At 58.1% G+C, this 15,623-nt stretch overlaps 1 protein-coding gene across 1 annotated transcript in view; it reads left to right on the top strand.

Annotated features, from left to right (window-relative positions):
• Positions 1-6,499, top strand: part of ARHGAP35 (Rho GTPase activating protein 35) — a 126,066-nt gene extending 119,567 nt beyond the window's left edge. Inside the window, exons 6-7 of the mRNA XM_036416319.2 lie at positions 5,281-5,386; positions 5,986-6,499. Coding sequence (XP_036272212.1) covers positions 5,281-5,386; positions 5,986-6,343 — 464 coding nt within the window. The 3' untranslated portion in view covers positions 6,344-6,499. The remainder of the gene's footprint in view (positions 1-5,280; positions 5,387-5,985) is intronic.
• The last annotated feature ends 9,124 nt before the right edge of the window (positions 6,500-15,623 follow it).

Raw genomic sequence — 15,623 nt, 5'->3', positions numbered from 1 at the left:
AGTTCTGGGGCCGTCATTGCTCATCTGGCCTTCTTTCCCATCTGCCTTCTCAGGACAGGAGTTGGGCTTCTCCAGATGACTTGGGTGGGGACAGGTGTCCACCTCTTTGATCCTGCGTCCTGACAGAGGTCCGCCCAGAAATCCCGGATGCGAAGCGCATAGGAAATCTCCATGGAGCCGGCTTGCTTTCAGCCTGGGCTTGTATCTGGGCTGAAGTTGGGGAGAGGAGGCATGGGCTGGTCCCCAGCTTGCTGGGAGCTAGAGGAATTCCCATCAGCATTTGTCTTGACTTGGCGCCATCTAGAGGCTAGTAGAGTCCTGGCACCCAACAGAATCCCATTGTTTCTGTGGGAATTGCTGACATAGCATTTTGGGGTTTGGTGCGGGAGGGGCCGGGAGAGGGAGTGTTATTGATAGGGAATCAGCTGCCCTTCCTACAGCAGCTTCCGCAGCTTCCCGTGCTGAGGAGGGAGCTTCTTGCTGCCCCTGAAGCCTGGAAAAGGGTGGAGGTTTCTGCTTCTCCTTCCTATTGTGCTCCCTGTGCTGTCTGAGCCGGGTTTCGGGGAGTGAGTGGCCTGGCACCTCCGACAGCCAAAGCCAGCTGAGTGAAGAGTGGGCTGTGTGCCAGGGATGGCTAACGGAGCCAGAGACAGCCCCGGGCAGTGCCAGAGTCTGTCCCGGGACAGGGCACAAGGCTCTCGAGCCCCAGCCCGGCGGGGTTTCCATGGCAACAGCAGCTTGACCAGCTCTTCGCTCTTAATGCCTAAGAACGGTTGTGTCTGTGTGTATTCAGGGCTTGGAAATGGCTTCAGAGCCCATCACAACAAATTCCAAGGTCACTATCAAATTGTTTTGTTAGCTTCATAATTTCATAATACTGAACATGCTGAAAATGTGCCCACAAATTAGAGATTTTTGTGAGTATTCATTCACCAGTCATCTTTCTACCACATTCAAGGTAATGTGCGGGAGACTGAGAAATGAAGAACAGCATGCCACGAGGGAGTGGCAGGCTGAGGCTTGACCTTCGGGGGTGAGACATTGTCCCTGCCCGCCCCGCGTGCACATGGAAGCCGTTTGCCAGACAGAAGGAAGCAAGCTGAGCTAGAAATACAGAAAAGGCAAAAGCGTGGAGGGAGTAAGGTAGAGGGCTGCATGGAAGAGGTGGCATGAGGCAGAGAAAACAGCTTTGACTTCCCCCTTCCATCTCCTCACACCTCACCTCAGCATTCAAAAAGTGTCATCAGTTATTCCTGCTCCACACCTTCTCCATTACCTCCCACAATCCCGTGGCCCCGCCACCCGGCTGGAACCCCCTGGTCCTCCCGGTGCCGCACAGGCGCTGGCCTGTGTCTTTGTGCGGAAGGAGCCCTGCAGCGGGCCCCGCCTCAGCTCAGAGGTTCTGACCAAGGACCTCTGACTCCAGGGACCTCTAACTGCAAGTGAGACCGTGTGCACATTGCAGTCCATAGAGAAGACCAGCAGCTTTCATCAGATTGTCAAAGGGATGTGTGACCCAAGCTGGTTCAGGATGCAGCTCACCATCTTAGCATCCCATTTTCAGGTGAAACCACATAGGGCCACAGACACTAACCGACAGACAGCCCAGTCACCAGGCGGGCCAGCCCGGCTGCTCACTGGGCTCTTGTTCACATGCTGCCTGGTGACATTGCTCCTCTGGGGATCCTGCTTCCTCTTGTCTGTCCCTCACCTCCTAGCACGTGCCAGTCCCTGACACGTGGGTCACTGAGCAGGCTATTGCGGGGTTTGCCTCCAGGAGGACATGTCCTCCTGCGGGGAAGGTGGGACTGCCCACAGTGTGCCCGCATGCCTCACTGAGGGTGTGGCCCTGAGTGGGTGTTGTCCTCTTCTGGTGGTGCCCATGTGCCAGGTGGTAAAGGTCATCAAGGAATTCCTTCTGGGCACTATTGGGCACGGCAGGTCCAAGCCTAGAGCCTGGTTGGCAACCTGGATGCCAAAGATGGCAGGCAGCAGAGTGGCACAGCCAAGTGGGACTGGTGTTTGAGGTCAGGGTCCCTGACACCAGTGTATGTGAGCTTAGACCAGTATTTTTACTTTGAGCCGAGGTTCTAGCATGAGGCATGTGATGAGCTAGTCTCTGCGGTCCCCTCCTCTTCCTCCTGAGTTCTGTGGTCTCAGTGGTTCTAAGATGCCTGGTCTGTGTCCAGACTCTGTCTTGCCTCTCCTAGAGTGTCTTGCTTTCACCTGACACCTGATTTCAAAAGAGTGGTGTGTTAGCTTGGGGGGCCCAAACCCTATAACTACCACCCCCGCCCCAAAGAGCATTATTGAAGTGGGAGGGGGCCCTGCAGTGGGGTGGAAGGCAGGTGGCCCGGAGCGGGTGTGCTGGCCCAGGTGTCAGCCTGGTCATCCCCTCCTCCCCTCACCAGCCTCGTGCCCTTGGCATTGCCTCGGAGCAGGTTTGCTTAGCCAGCCTGTGGGGTAAACCCAGCCCCTCCCTCACTCAGGTGGGGTGAGGGCTGCACAGGAAGCAGCCGAAATCTCCGGCCAGCATGCAGCGCGCCCGGAGCGAGCAGCCCCTGGTGTTGGGCTGGCGTGGAAAGGCTGCCGGTTTGAGCCTGGAGTTGATCCCTGGGCACTGATGGGGCTTCGCTTGTCTGAGGGACGCGAACAAGGCCGGGTCAGAAGCGCACAGCAGGACAGGCCCTGCTTTTCATGTGGCAGATGCAGGGCCAGGCTTTGCCCTGGGAGACTTCCTGTTGCTCTCCTTTATGGCCTCCCTCCTCCTCCCACCGCTCACTGGATGCTCCTCAGCATCCTGGACACCTGCGCACAAAGCTCGGGGAGAAAGGGAGGGCACAGGGAGGTGGCCGTGGACGTCCTTGTTGGGCACCTCACTGTGTCAGGAAGGAAGGAGGTGGGCATTCCTGGGTGTGGTTCATAATTACTACCAAAGCAGGCGCAGTGAACCCCACCCTGCCCCTTCTTTTCCCCGAGGAACAGGGAGGAAGCAACCCTCCTTGTTGCTCAGCGGAGAGGAAGGAAGGGCATCCAGGGCAGACGGTGGCCTTGCCAGCCCCGTTTCCTGCCTCCAGCCTGGAGGGCGGGTGCGGCTGCCCGAGGTGAAGGTGCTGTGGCTGTGGGATGCTCGTTACAGCACACGTGTGTGTGTGTGTGTGTGTGTGTGTGTGTGTGTGTGCGCGCGCGCGCACGCACGCACGCACCCAGGGCCCTGTGCTGAGCTCACATCTCCAAGGGGCGCAATGGCGTTACTGAGTGAGGCCTCCTCCAGGGGCTGCTTACTGTTTCTGGGGAAACTTTGGTTGAACCCTTAAAATAAATCTTGGGCCGAAACCGGTTTGGCTCAGTGGATAGAGCGTTGGCCTGCGGACTCCAGGGTCCCAGGTTCGATTCCGGTCAAGGGCATATTCCTTGGTTGCGGGCACATCCCCAGTAGGAGGTGTGCAAGAGGCAGCTGACCAATGTTTCTCTCTCATCGATGTTTCTAACTATCTCTCTCCTTTCCTCTCTGTAAAAAAAAAAAAATCAGCCGAAACCGGTTTGGCTCAATGGATAGAGCGTCGGCTTGGGGACTGAAAGGTCCCGGGTTCGATTCCAGGCAAGGGCATGTATCTTGGTTGCGGGCACATCCCCAGTAGGGGGTGTGCAAGAGGCAGCTGGTCGATGACTCTCTCATTGATGTTTCTAACTCTCTATCTCTCTCCCTTCCTCTCTGTACAAAGTCAATAAAATATATTTTTTTTAAATCAATAAAATGTATTTAAAAATAATAATAAAATAAATCTTGGGTTCAGAGAAAAGCAGCTGATAATGACCACACAGATAGTTTCTGTGGGCTTTTTATTTGTTTTGTTTTGTCTTGTTTTTGGTCATTTTCTAACAGGCAAATGTTCACAGAATGCGTATTTTTTATCAAGTCACTTGCAAGTCAAAAAATGTACCCAGTTTCATGCTCGGCCTGCCAGCCAGCGCTCTCCACAGCTTCCCGTCCTGGTTTTCTGGAGTCAGACTGGTCCTGGGCTTCTTGTCTGATCTCTTCACGAGTGTCCGCCAAGTGAGGGAGGCACCGTCCTCAGCCCCTTACACACAGGTGGTCAGCTGTGTCACTTCCCCAGCCACACAGCTGCTTGGGGTCCGAGGCAGCACTCGCACCCAGATCCCTGTGGATCAGGGCTTCCCAGCAGGTTCTCTGCACCTCCCGCCCTCCCAGCCCAGCTGGTTGTTTCTGTTCCATCTTCTTCCAAGTCTAGCGTGAGCCAGACTTCTCCAGCGCTGCCCGGCCTGACCCTCGCTCCAAAGAACACCGGGTGGGAGTCCGCAGCCTCCAGGTTCGGGAGCTTGTGCTTGGCTTGTTTGTGAGGAGAGGGGCTGTGTCTCCCCTCGCAAAGGAGCTTGTGCCCCAAACCAACGAGGAACCATCCTATTTCTTAATGGACCCATCCAGCCACCCACACGCGCAGTGTATGGCCCCGCTCCTGTGTGGCCCCGCTGTGAGAGCGGAGCCCTGCAGTCCCAAGCAGTAGCCCCGGTCCCTCCCACGCCCAGAGAACCCGTCCCGGCTGCCTGACTCCGGGGGCTCTGGCCCGGCCCCAGAGAGCAGTGTCCCCCTCAGCTTCTGCAGCCGCCCTGGCCTCAGGCCGTGAGGGCTGCTGGACCAGGCCTGGCGTGGGTTAAGTGTTGCCTCCTGGTGAGCTGTGTTCTCTCCAGCACATTAGGGTTTCATGATGGGCTAAGGCGGGGAGGGGGCGGGGGGGAGACAAGCATGTCCCTTGATGGGCTGCATGAGAATCCCCACTGTTTCCATCGCTCTTCCTATAGGGGATGTGAGGGTCTGGTGGCTCCGGGAAAGGACAGCCCTGCTTTTGTGACAAACGCCCTCCCTAGACAGTCGGTTGGCGTGGGTGGTGGCAGCACTCCGTCTGGTCAGGAAGCAAGCGGGCTTTCTGCGTTGAGACGCCCGTCTCCAGGGGCAACCAGATGAGCAGAGAAGAGCGCTCTTTATGGTGGCGTCTCTGGTGTGGGGGCCAGGAAGCTCGGGCGCAGTGCTCCCCTTCAGCGGGCGCCTGGGACCCAGAGGTGGGCCCGCCCCAGGCCCGAGCCTGCCAGGCGTGCCGCTGTGGCCCAGCTCCAGGGGAGGACGGGGCTGGCTTCCTAAGGCCCGGGCCTCCCGCAGAGAAGGTCCGGCAGCACCCCCTGGTGGCCGCCGGACCGGGTCTGCTCTGAGCCCCACAGCACCCCAGCCTCGGCCATGAGTCTTTGGTTTTTTTCTTTCCTCAGAAATCAACGACCGAGAGCAGAAGTTGCATGCCCTCAAGGAAGTCCTCAAGAAGTTTCCAAAGGAAAACCACGAAGTCTTCAAATACGTCATCTCCCACCTGAACAAGTAGGTCTGGGGCGGCTGCTCGGTCTCTCTCCGCGGGCTTCGCCGGGCAGGGCAGTGAGCAGCAGCAGGAGGCGGAGCGAGGTCCGTCCCCCGCCGGGCTGTAGGGTGCTGTCCGCCTCCCCCGGGGCACTGGCTCAGGCCCACCTGGTTCAGTCCGAGCCCCACAGGGCCCCAAGCGGGCCGAAGTCCCCTCTCCGGTCTCCTCGGGGGGCCCAGCGCCTCGCCACCAGGTGCACCGGGAAAGAGCCCGAGTGCAGGGAGGGCAGGACACCTGGCCACGAGACACGTCTGTTCCCCAGGCAGACCTGGTTGTCACCTTGGCGCCGGGGTGTCAGGGAGCTCTGGCTTGGGGGACACACTCCCATCCCTGCACAGCCAGAGCGTTCTGGTGGTCTGGGCAAGAGTCCCGGAGGCAGACTGTTCACCCCAAGGCCTCCCCTGAGCCAGGGTCCCAGCCATCCCCGGGGGCTTGCCATGTGGGGACACTGAAGCGGAGGGCAGGGCAGGCAGGACGGACAGCAGTGACAGCGACCAGGGCACAGAGCCTCAGGGGCCACTGTCCCTCAGAGCTCTGACCGTGAATTCGGTGTCACCTACAGAGTCAGCCACAACAACAAGGTGAATCTCATGACCAGCGAGAACCTCTCCATCTGCTTCTGGCCCACCCTGATGCGGCCGGACTTCAGCACCATGGACGCGCTCACCGCCACGCGCACCTACCAGACAATCATCGAGCTCTTCATCCAGCAGTGCCCCTTCTTCTTCTACAACCGGCCCATCAGCGAGCCCCCCGGCGCCACGCCCAGCTCCCCCTCCGCCGCGGCCTCCACCGCGCCCTTCCTCACCTCCACCCCCATCACCAGCCAGCCATCGCCCCCCCAGTCCCCCCCTCCCACCCCCCAGTCCCCGATGCAGCCGCTGCTGCCCTCCCAGCTTCAAGCTGAGCACACGCTGTGAGTCCCCGCGCTCGGGGGCAAAGGAAGCTGTCTTCTCTCTGGTAAGGTGGCCTGTGGTCCACTGGGCAGGGTGGGGGTGCCCTCTGCCTGTCACCTTCTCACAGCCTCAGCGGGAGCACCAGCCGGCAGTCCACCGGAGGCGGCTGGGCTGTCAGATGCCCCAAGCCCAGCTCTCAGGCCTGGGGCTGGCTACAGGCAGTGGCTGGTGGTCCTGCCCTTTGTCACGGACCCTTGGAGGACTGAACTTGTCAGGCAGCAGCCCAGTGGCCCTCATCGTTCACGGCTCCCTGGCCGCCCGCCCGCGCACACTGGCCTCGGTGCACCGCCCGCTGCCTGGACAGCCTGGCCGTGGACAGCGAAAGGAGGAGGTTCCGAGATGCAGGCCACCCCGGGGCAGGGCCAGCAGCCCCGGAGAACACTTCCCGTCTGTCTCCTCCCGCCCTCTCGATGCCTGTCCGGCGTCCTCCTCGGGGGGCAGCGCTGAGGGAGGAGCTGTGCCGGATCAGGGAGCCAGCCTCCCCTCCGGCCCCGGCCCCCTTCCCGGGCGTGGGGACACCTGCCCTTGGCGGCCAGGACACTGAAGGAAATGGGAAAACCCAGTAATCGTTGGAAAGAAAAAGGAAGACACTACCAGAGCAAACGCAGACCTGAGATCCAGCTCTTCTCCCCTTGGAGGGCAGCAGGCGGAAGCGGCCCTTCTCTGCGGCTGGTGCCTGAGAGCCCGCTGGTCTCACGGTCACCCTTTCCCAAAAGATGGTTTGAGCCCTTAGTGGGCAGAGCGGGGAGACCAGCAGGCCAGCCTGGAACTTGGTCTGCCTTTGGACACACTACAGTACTATGGGAACACTACTGTGTGTGTGTGTGTGTGTGTGTGTGTGTGTGCACGCGTGGGGGGAGTGGTGCGCCTGTGAGGGAGGGGACGGCTGAGGGTGCAGTGCGCCTGGGGTTGTTTAGTGTGTTTGGTGTTGAAATGGAGTCGTTTTCATCCTGGGCCGTATGAGGCCGCCAGCAGCGCTGCTGTGGGGAGAGGGCGGGTGTGGCGATTGCTGCCCGCACGCATCCTTCATGCTCCCAGGGCCGGCGGCCTGGAGCCCCAGGCACAAAGGCCACAGTCTCCAGAGCACCGTGCCCTCCCCTCGGCTTCCTGGCCCCTGGGAGAACCACTCACCCACCGCCGCCCCAATGGCAGCCCGCTGAGCTGCCCCCTCCTGCAGGGGGCAGCCTGACACAGGTACCCGGAGTGTGGAGGGCCCGCGTGCCACCAGGCCTCCGGGTCTTTGCACTTTAGCAGCACCTGTGGAATGTTCGAGCGAGCCCTGCCCAGCCGGGTGCCATGGCCGGCCCCCCAGCCCCTAGCACCCTGACTTCCTCTGGGTGAGCCGGCCCTGCTGCGTGTGTTCCTGTGCGGAGGCTGGGCTTCGGGTGACTGCGGTGTGCCCTCCGGGAACAGTCAGAGCGTGTAAACGGGGCGGTGTGCCCTCCTGGCGGGTGGCAGGCCCCTGGGGAAGTGCGGGTGTCCTCCCTCTTCCTGGGCACCTGCCCTGCTCCCAGTCCGCCTGCAGGTACCGGCCGTGGTTGGAGGGAAGCTGGAGGGTGGCCGGAGCCACTGCCCCTGTGGACTGACAGGAGCGTGGTCCCCCCATCGCCACCGCCGCCTGCAACCTCCTCTGTACCAGGAACTCAGCGGCCCCACCCTGCCTTCCCACCCGCCGTTCCTGAGGCCCCTCAGACAGGAGCGGCTGCTCCTGCCCCCACCACCACCACCACCACCCCCCGTGGAGGGAGCCGCCTGGCAGCGGGGCTCCGAGGTGCAGGCGGCTGGTGCCCAGCGCCCGCCGTGGTCTCCCGTCTCCAAGGCTCTGCTCACCCTGAGCTCCTTTCTGCTCCTCCAGCTGGCTAGGCCCAAGGACATTGCTGGGTTCTAAGTTGCAGTCGGAGGTCTGTCTTCACACCAAACGGGCACTCGGAGGGGACAGGAGGGAGAGCCGGGGTGCTGCTGGGAACTGCCTTAAGTGGATTGCAGCCCACAGCGCTCACAGCTGAGGGGGCGGCAGGCAGGAAGTGGCCGTGGCCTGGAGGGGTCAGCTAGGGCTCCCCCCAGCCAGTCCCCAGAGTGTAGGCGCCCTGGGGAGGTGGTCTGCGGCCAGGAGCGAGGCCTAGGTCTGCCTGGCCTGGGCTGCTGCACATCAGGGAGCAGCCCGTCCAGCCAGTGCCCATCCCTGCGTTTGAGGAGGGATGCCGAGAGTCCGCGGTGCGGTTCTGTGCGCACTGCACCCACCGCCACATCCTCTGCTGAAGACAGGAAGCATGCTTCTGGGGAGGGTCCAGCAGGGGTGTGCCAGGAGGGCCCCCCCCCCCCCAGAGGAGCACGCCTGCCCGGTCCCTGTCCCTCAGCTCCGGAAGGAATGAGGCTGGAGGGGGACCTTCCCCAGGTCGTGGGTGTTCCAGCCTCAGCCCTGAAACTTGAAAACAACCTGCAGCCTTTGTGGCCTGAGTCCCCCCCCGCCCCCCCCCCCGCCCCTCCCGTGAGGGAGCGCTGCTGGGGTGGGGGTCCTGGGGAGAGCGTGGTCAGCGGCCGAGGAAACCAGCCTCAGCCCTCCAGTGCAGGGGCGCCGTGGGCAGACAGGCTTTGCTTGTCTGTGGGGTGGGCACAGCATGCGCAGGCAGCTGCCCACCTATTGCTTGGCAGGTTCAAGCCACTTACTGCCTCTTAAGTGAGCGGACAGCCTGAGCCCGTGCCCGACACCCGAGTCCCACCCGGGGCGGCACAGGGAGGGGCGGGGAGGGCACCCGAGTCCCACCCGGGGCGGCACAGGGAGGGGCGGGGAGGGGGCCGCCGCTCAGGCAGCAGTGACGGCACTCGACATGGAGACACATAAGTTATTGTTCACGTAAAAAGGAATCCTGTTCCCTGTGTACATTTGCAAAAAGGAAATGTCTGAATTTTACGGGAATAAACCTTGTCTGAAAATTTGGAACAGTGCTGCTGCCAGCTTATTTTTCTGGTACTTGTACTTTCACCTGTTAAATGATCTTTATATATGTCGGATTAACAAATATTTTGAGTTTCCTGAGAAAAACAAAAACATTAATGGTATTGAAATGTGTTAGTAGTCTGGCCGTGTGCCCGAAATCCTGTTTTGCAGCCAAGTGGAGAACTGTATGTAAAGGAGGTATAACAGTTATTTCTTTGTACGTTAGGGGCTTAACCACGACATCCTCTAGCTGGTGTTAGGAATGTTTGCTTACTTCCCAGGCTTGCTTTGGACACGTGGGTATGTCGAGGCTCCGCCCGATAGTGCATGGTCAGCCGCCACCGAGGCTGAGGCATCTCGGACTGAGGTGTTTTCGTTTGGTTTTGTTTTTTAAAATCATGTATTTGCTACAAAGTATTGTACTTGTCTCAATGGGAATGGTGTAAAAAACTGAAAAGGCCTTATGTGATATGTATCATAGTTAATAAATCAGTCTTGTAAAACCTGGCCTGGGAGACTGAAGGCGGCCCTCTCGGCCCTGCAGCGCCCGCGGGCGGCCCGGGCACGGCTCCGCCCTCCGCCCTCCGCCCTCCGCCCTCCGCCCTCCAGCAGCGGTGCTCCAGGGCGGAGGGGCCGGCTCGGCTCCCCGCAGGGAGGGAAGGCTTTCCGGCAGCGCTGGCCCACAGGAGCTTCGGACCATCGCCTCCGTCTGGGGCCGGCCCAGCACTTGCCCCTGCTTCTCCAGCATAGGGGCTGCTCCCAAAACAGCCTCCGTCCTCTGCTGTGGTTTATTTCAGGTGATCATCCCAACCCCCCTCAGGACCGGCTCCAAGGAGGGGGTTGGCTGCCCAGTCTGCCTGGAGTTCCCTTCCACACCCCGCCCACCTCAGCTCTGCCAGCCGCTCCTCCGTCCTCAAAGCTGGAAATCCTTTCCTGACCGGGTCACACATTCATTCCATTTGGTTTTTAATCACTACAGTATACAGCTGGCACTCATGGGTGCTGGCATGAGCCTGTCTTTTCTCTTGATGTTGGAGTTGTGTGGGTTTGTACAAGTATATCTCAGCCACTGAAGTCAAGAATTTTGGCGGAGGCGGGCCTGTAGGATGTCCCAGGATGCCCAACAAAGTGCCCTCGCTTTGCAGAACGCAGTGGTCTCAACCTTAACCTGACTGGGTCTCCGTCTCCAAGCCGACCTCTCCCATGTGACTCCAGCCCAGACCTCCCTCTGACGGCCCCTTTCTCCCAACCGGGTCATCCCTCCTCATCCCGCCACCTGACGGAACCCCGCCTCCTGGGCCTCCTCCCTGGCCGCCCAGCCCCCAGTCTCCCCCCCTCCCTCCCTCTTAGCTCCTGTGGCCGCCAAAGGGGGCGTTTCCAAAGGGACCTGCTATCACCCCTCCCTCATCTCCTTTCTGGGCTCCACGGAGACTCGGAGGAAAACCCAGACCCCTCACAGGCACCCTGCCCTGGCCTCAGACCTTGGACTCTTCCTGCCTGACCCCAGACCAGAGCGATGCCTTTGCTTTCAAAGAAAAAGGAATGTTCTCTTTGAAGAGCATTTCTGTTTGTTACTCCTTCAGATGGTCTTAACCCACTTAATTCATGTTTCCTAGTCATCTCTCTGCCGGCCCCTGGGGACGCAGCCAGGAGTGACATCGAGGGGGACAGACAGGAAGCAGGCAAAGCAATGCCCACGTATCCGTGTCTGGGCAGATGGTGATGACGAGGGGGATGTGGTTCTGGGGGAGAAGGGGTGCTATTTAGGGTGCTCAGGAGGGGACATTGCAGCAGGAAATTTAAGGGAACACAAAACAACTCAGTGACCAAGATAAAAAAAACCGGTTTAGCTCAGTGGATAGAGCGTCGGCCTGCAGACTGAAAGGTCCCGGGTTCGATTCCGTTCAAGGGCATGTACCTTGGTTGCAGGCACATCCCCAGTGGGGGGTGTGCAAGAGGCAGCTGATCAATGCATCTCTCTCATCGATGTTTCTAACTCTCTATCCCTCTCAATTTCTCTCTGTGTAAAATCAATAAAATATATATTTTTTTTAAACCAAGGTTAAAAACATGACATGTTTAGATTAAAAACAGAATCAGCAACTGTGCTGAGCCATATTGAAGCCTGAAGCAAGAGGAGAGATGAGTAAGATGGAGCCTGGAATCGGAGGGAAGTGCTGGTGGGTGAGACCAGAGCTGGGACCGCGGAAGTGGAGAGAGGAGGTCAGACTTTGGATATCATGAAGGCCAAGGAGACAGAATTTGCTCAAAATTGCACGTAGAGGATGATGCCAGGATTTACACGGTAGTGTGTCCGCTTGCCATCTGAGTCCCCCACTCCCTGTGAAACCCCGGGCCTGGAGCTGCGTCCCCCCAGCCACAGCCAGCACCTAGGTCCTCAGCGGCGCGGGAGCGCAGGCCGAACGCTCTGGAGGCGGTGTTACTCTAGACTGCCACCAGGGGTCAGCAGAGCGCCGCCCTGGGCAGAGGGAAGTGCTGGGAGCCGAGTTGGATGGGGAACAGGAAAGCAAGATTAGGAGAAGCAGCCGGGACTGGGGAAGAGGCAGGCTCTGGGAAATGAGGTTGGAAGAGTCCCAGGAGCAGGCTAAGAAGCAAGGAGTGATCTCTTCCGGTCATTTCATCCATCCATCCATCCATGTATTCATTCAGTCACAGAAGGTCAGAGCCCAAGCCCCTGGGGAGCCATGGGGCAGTTAGAGCCAGGGAGGGAAGTCAGGTTTGCAGGAGCTGAGGGAAGGAGAAAGTGGGGATTAAGAGATACAGGCTCACCGAAACCGTTTGGCTCATTGGATAGAGCGTCAGCCTGCGGACTCAAGGATCCCAGGTTCGATTCCGGTCAAGGGCATGCACCTTGGTTGCGGGCACATCCCCAGTAGGGGGTGTGCAGGAGGCAGCTGGCCGATATTTCTCCCTCATCGATGTTCCTAACTCTCTATCCCTCTCCCTTCCTCTCTGTAAAAAAATCAATAAAATATATTTTTTAAAAAAAAGAGAGATACAGGCTTACCCAGCCCAGTGGATCAACATCGACCCGTGAACTAGCAGGTCACAGTTTGATTCCTAGTGAGGGCAGATGCCCAAGTTGGGGCTCGTTCCCCAGTAGGGAGTGTGCAGGAGGCAGTCGATGGATGACTCTCATTATGGATGTTTCTCTTCCTCTCTCTTTCCCTCTCTGAAATATTTTTTGTAACTTATTGAGACATTTTTTTTCTCTATGAACTATATAAACACCCAGTCCTTCTTAAATCCTGTTTTAAAAATAATACATATATGTATTATTGATTTTTTACAGAGAGGAAGGGAGAGGGACAGAGTTAGAAACATCAATGAGAGAGAAACATCGATCAGCTGCCTCCTGCACGCCCCCTACTGGGGATCAAACCCGCAACCCGGGCATGTGCCCTTGACTGGAATCGAACCCAGGATCCTTTAGTCCACAGGCCGACACTCTATCCACTGAGCCAAATGGGCCAGGGCCTATTTCTCTCTTTAAGTGATGGGAGAGAGAGAGATCAGTTTGTTGTTCCACTTCTTCATTGGTTGATTCTTGCATCAACCTGGGATCAAACCCACAACCTTGGTGTGTCAGGACGATGCTCTAACCATCTGAGCTCCCAGCCAGGGCTCGTCTGTCTGTTAGAAGGACACTTGTCTGTGGAGTTGGGACCCATCGGGTGACCCAGGATGATGTCATCTCGAGTCCTTCATTTCACTCCATCAGCAAAGACCCTTTTTCCAAGGACACATTTCCAAGTTCCAGAGTTAGGATGTGGACATATCTTTTTTTACTCGCTTTGTTTAGATAAAGCCTTCACTCTGAGAACTGATTCTGAGCCTCACCGCTCAAGAAACGCCTTCCTGGGGTGCTGCACCCCAGTAACACCCCAGGGCGAAGGGGGACATCACCTTGACAGCTTGGCTCTCGGGACCCTGGCCTTGAACCAGGCCTGGCTTCACTAAGTGCAGAGGTGGAAGCAGGAGGGACTCGGGTCAGACATGCTGCAGGACGTCCTGGCAGTAAGTCCGTCTGTGGCAGGCGGCTCCGGGAGAAGGAGACCGCTCCGCAGCGCTTCGCCTGCTCCTGGGACAAACACTCCCCTGGGAGCTCAGACGAGACACCTGCTCCCCTGACGTTCCTGCCTCATCTCAGTGAAGGGCTTCTCACAGGTGAGGACAGTGAGGCAGAGAGAGGACGGAGCAGCCCAAACTCACACAAGTGGGGCCAGAATTAGAATGTCAGCCTGCTGAGTCACCTCGAGACTATGCTGTCCACCTCCCAATAGGGAAGAATGAAATGTGTAAAGGGATGTCATTGGGCTCTCTCCTTCTCCCTCTCCCTCCCTTTCCCTCCCTCCCTCTCCTTCCCCCCCCTCCTCTCTCTCTCTCTCTCTCTCTCTCTCACACACACACACACACACACATACGCTCTCAGTGCCTACCAAAATCCTTGACCCTCTCCTTGATTTCCCCTGGTGACAGGGAGCTCACTGCCTACCGAGGGCCCATAATGTCATTCCCAGTCCCTTCCCGCAGGGCTGCTCTGGAAGTAGTGGGGTGTCAGAGCTTTGAGGGGAGATGTCTCCCAGGCAGGGGAAGGGCGGGAAGCTGAGTGCAGCAGAGACGAGGAAGCCAGGCCAGAGCAGGAGGGGCTGGATCTGTGACTGTGGCAGTCTCTGCTACCACACGCTCAGGATCCCCGACAGCTCCCTCCCTCCACTACCCCTTCCAACCCTGAGTGCTCACTGCTCACTGCTCTGCCTGCCCACACTTTTGGCAAGAAGTTTTTGCGTGTTGAATGTTTTTACTGACTTGAGAGAGAGAGAAATGTTGATGGGTTTCCTCCTGCACATCCCCTACTTGGAATTGAGCCCGAAACCTGGGCATGTGCCCTGACCCAGAATCGCACCAGCGACCTCTGGGTGCCTGGATGATGCTCAACCAACTGAGCCACACCAGCCAGGGCTGAGCTCTTAGGACAGGCCCCTGGATGCCCCAATCTCTTCCCACCCGCACCATCAGAGCTGCGGGGGGCGCAGACATCACAGGGCAGCCCCCACGTTCCAGATGAGAACCTGATGCCCCAAATGATGTGTGTGTGAGTTTGCCAGGGACTCCGCAGGGGCTGGGTAAGAGGGTTTGCATCGGGCCCTTGGATGTATATGTGTTTTATCTAGCACCATGGTCAGCAAACTGCGGCTCTCGAGCCACATGCGGCTCTTTGGCCCCTTGAGTGTGGCTCTTCCACAAAATACCCCGGCCTGGGCCAGTCTATTTTGAAGAAGTAGTGTTAGAAGAAATTTAAGGTGTTTTTTTTTTTAAATTATTATTATTGATTTTTTTTTTTACAGAGAGGAAGAGAGAGAGTTAGAAACATCGATGAGAGAGAAACATCAAACAGCTGCCTCCCGCACACCCCCTACTAGGGATGTGTACATGCCCTTGACCGGAATCAAACCCGGGACCCTTGAGTCCGCAGGCCAACGCTCCATCCACTGAGCCAAACCGGTTTCAGAGAAGAAATTTAAGTTTAAAAAATTTGGCTCTCAAAAGAAATGTCAATTGTCGTACCGTTGATATTTGGCTCTGTTGACTAATGAGTTCCCCGACCACTGACTTAGCATGGCTCTATTTTCTGCTTTTAGTGGCTTAACAGTGGATCTCAAACTTTTTTCTTTTTAAATCTCAGGACTGTTTTTCATTCTTAGGGAAGGCCAAAGAGCTCTTTGTGTTTTGTAACGTCAGACATTAACACAGGATTTTAAAGGTGACAGGCCCTTTAAATAACAGTAATGAACATCGTGGCAGGTTAACATGAATTCAGTCTGTGTCAGTATCACCTGCCTCACTGCTTCTGGAGCATTCCCCGGACACGCCCGGGAATGAAGGGCCACGGGCAGAGAACGTCCCAGCGTGACTACGTGACCGAGCAGACCCCGGGAGGGCCTGGGAGCCGGTGCCCCGGGCACACTCCCTCCGGCAACCGCTGGGCCAGCCTGTCCCGGCCCACGATGGCGGGAGGCGGGCGCTGCAATGAAGTTAACCGGAAGCAGTGCCAGGAGAAGGGACAGCCAATCAGAGCTGGAACCCCTAACCTGACCCTCACACGTCACTCTGTAGGGGGAACAGGAAAAATCACTGGCTGCCAGGCCCTCCCCATCAGGCTAGACAGTCTCTCCGTGCCTCAGTTTCCCTCTCTGGAAGGCGGCTCAATAACAGCCCAGCTCGGCCGTGGAGAAAGGATTAGCGGATTAGCAGGATAGGAGCGCTCGCTCCCAAGTCAACTCG

Source organism: Pipistrellus kuhlii, unplaced genomic scaffold, assembly GCF_014108245.1.
Source record: "Pipistrellus kuhlii isolate mPipKuh1 unplaced genomic scaffold, mPipKuh1.p scaffold_m20_p_55, whole genome shotgun sequence".
In the NCBI taxonomy this organism is placed as follows: domain Eukaryota; kingdom Metazoa; phylum Chordata; class Mammalia; order Chiroptera; family Vespertilionidae; genus Pipistrellus; species Pipistrellus kuhlii.
Note: the sequence above shows the minus strand (reverse complement) of the source record. Positions and strands in the feature narration are given on the sequence as shown.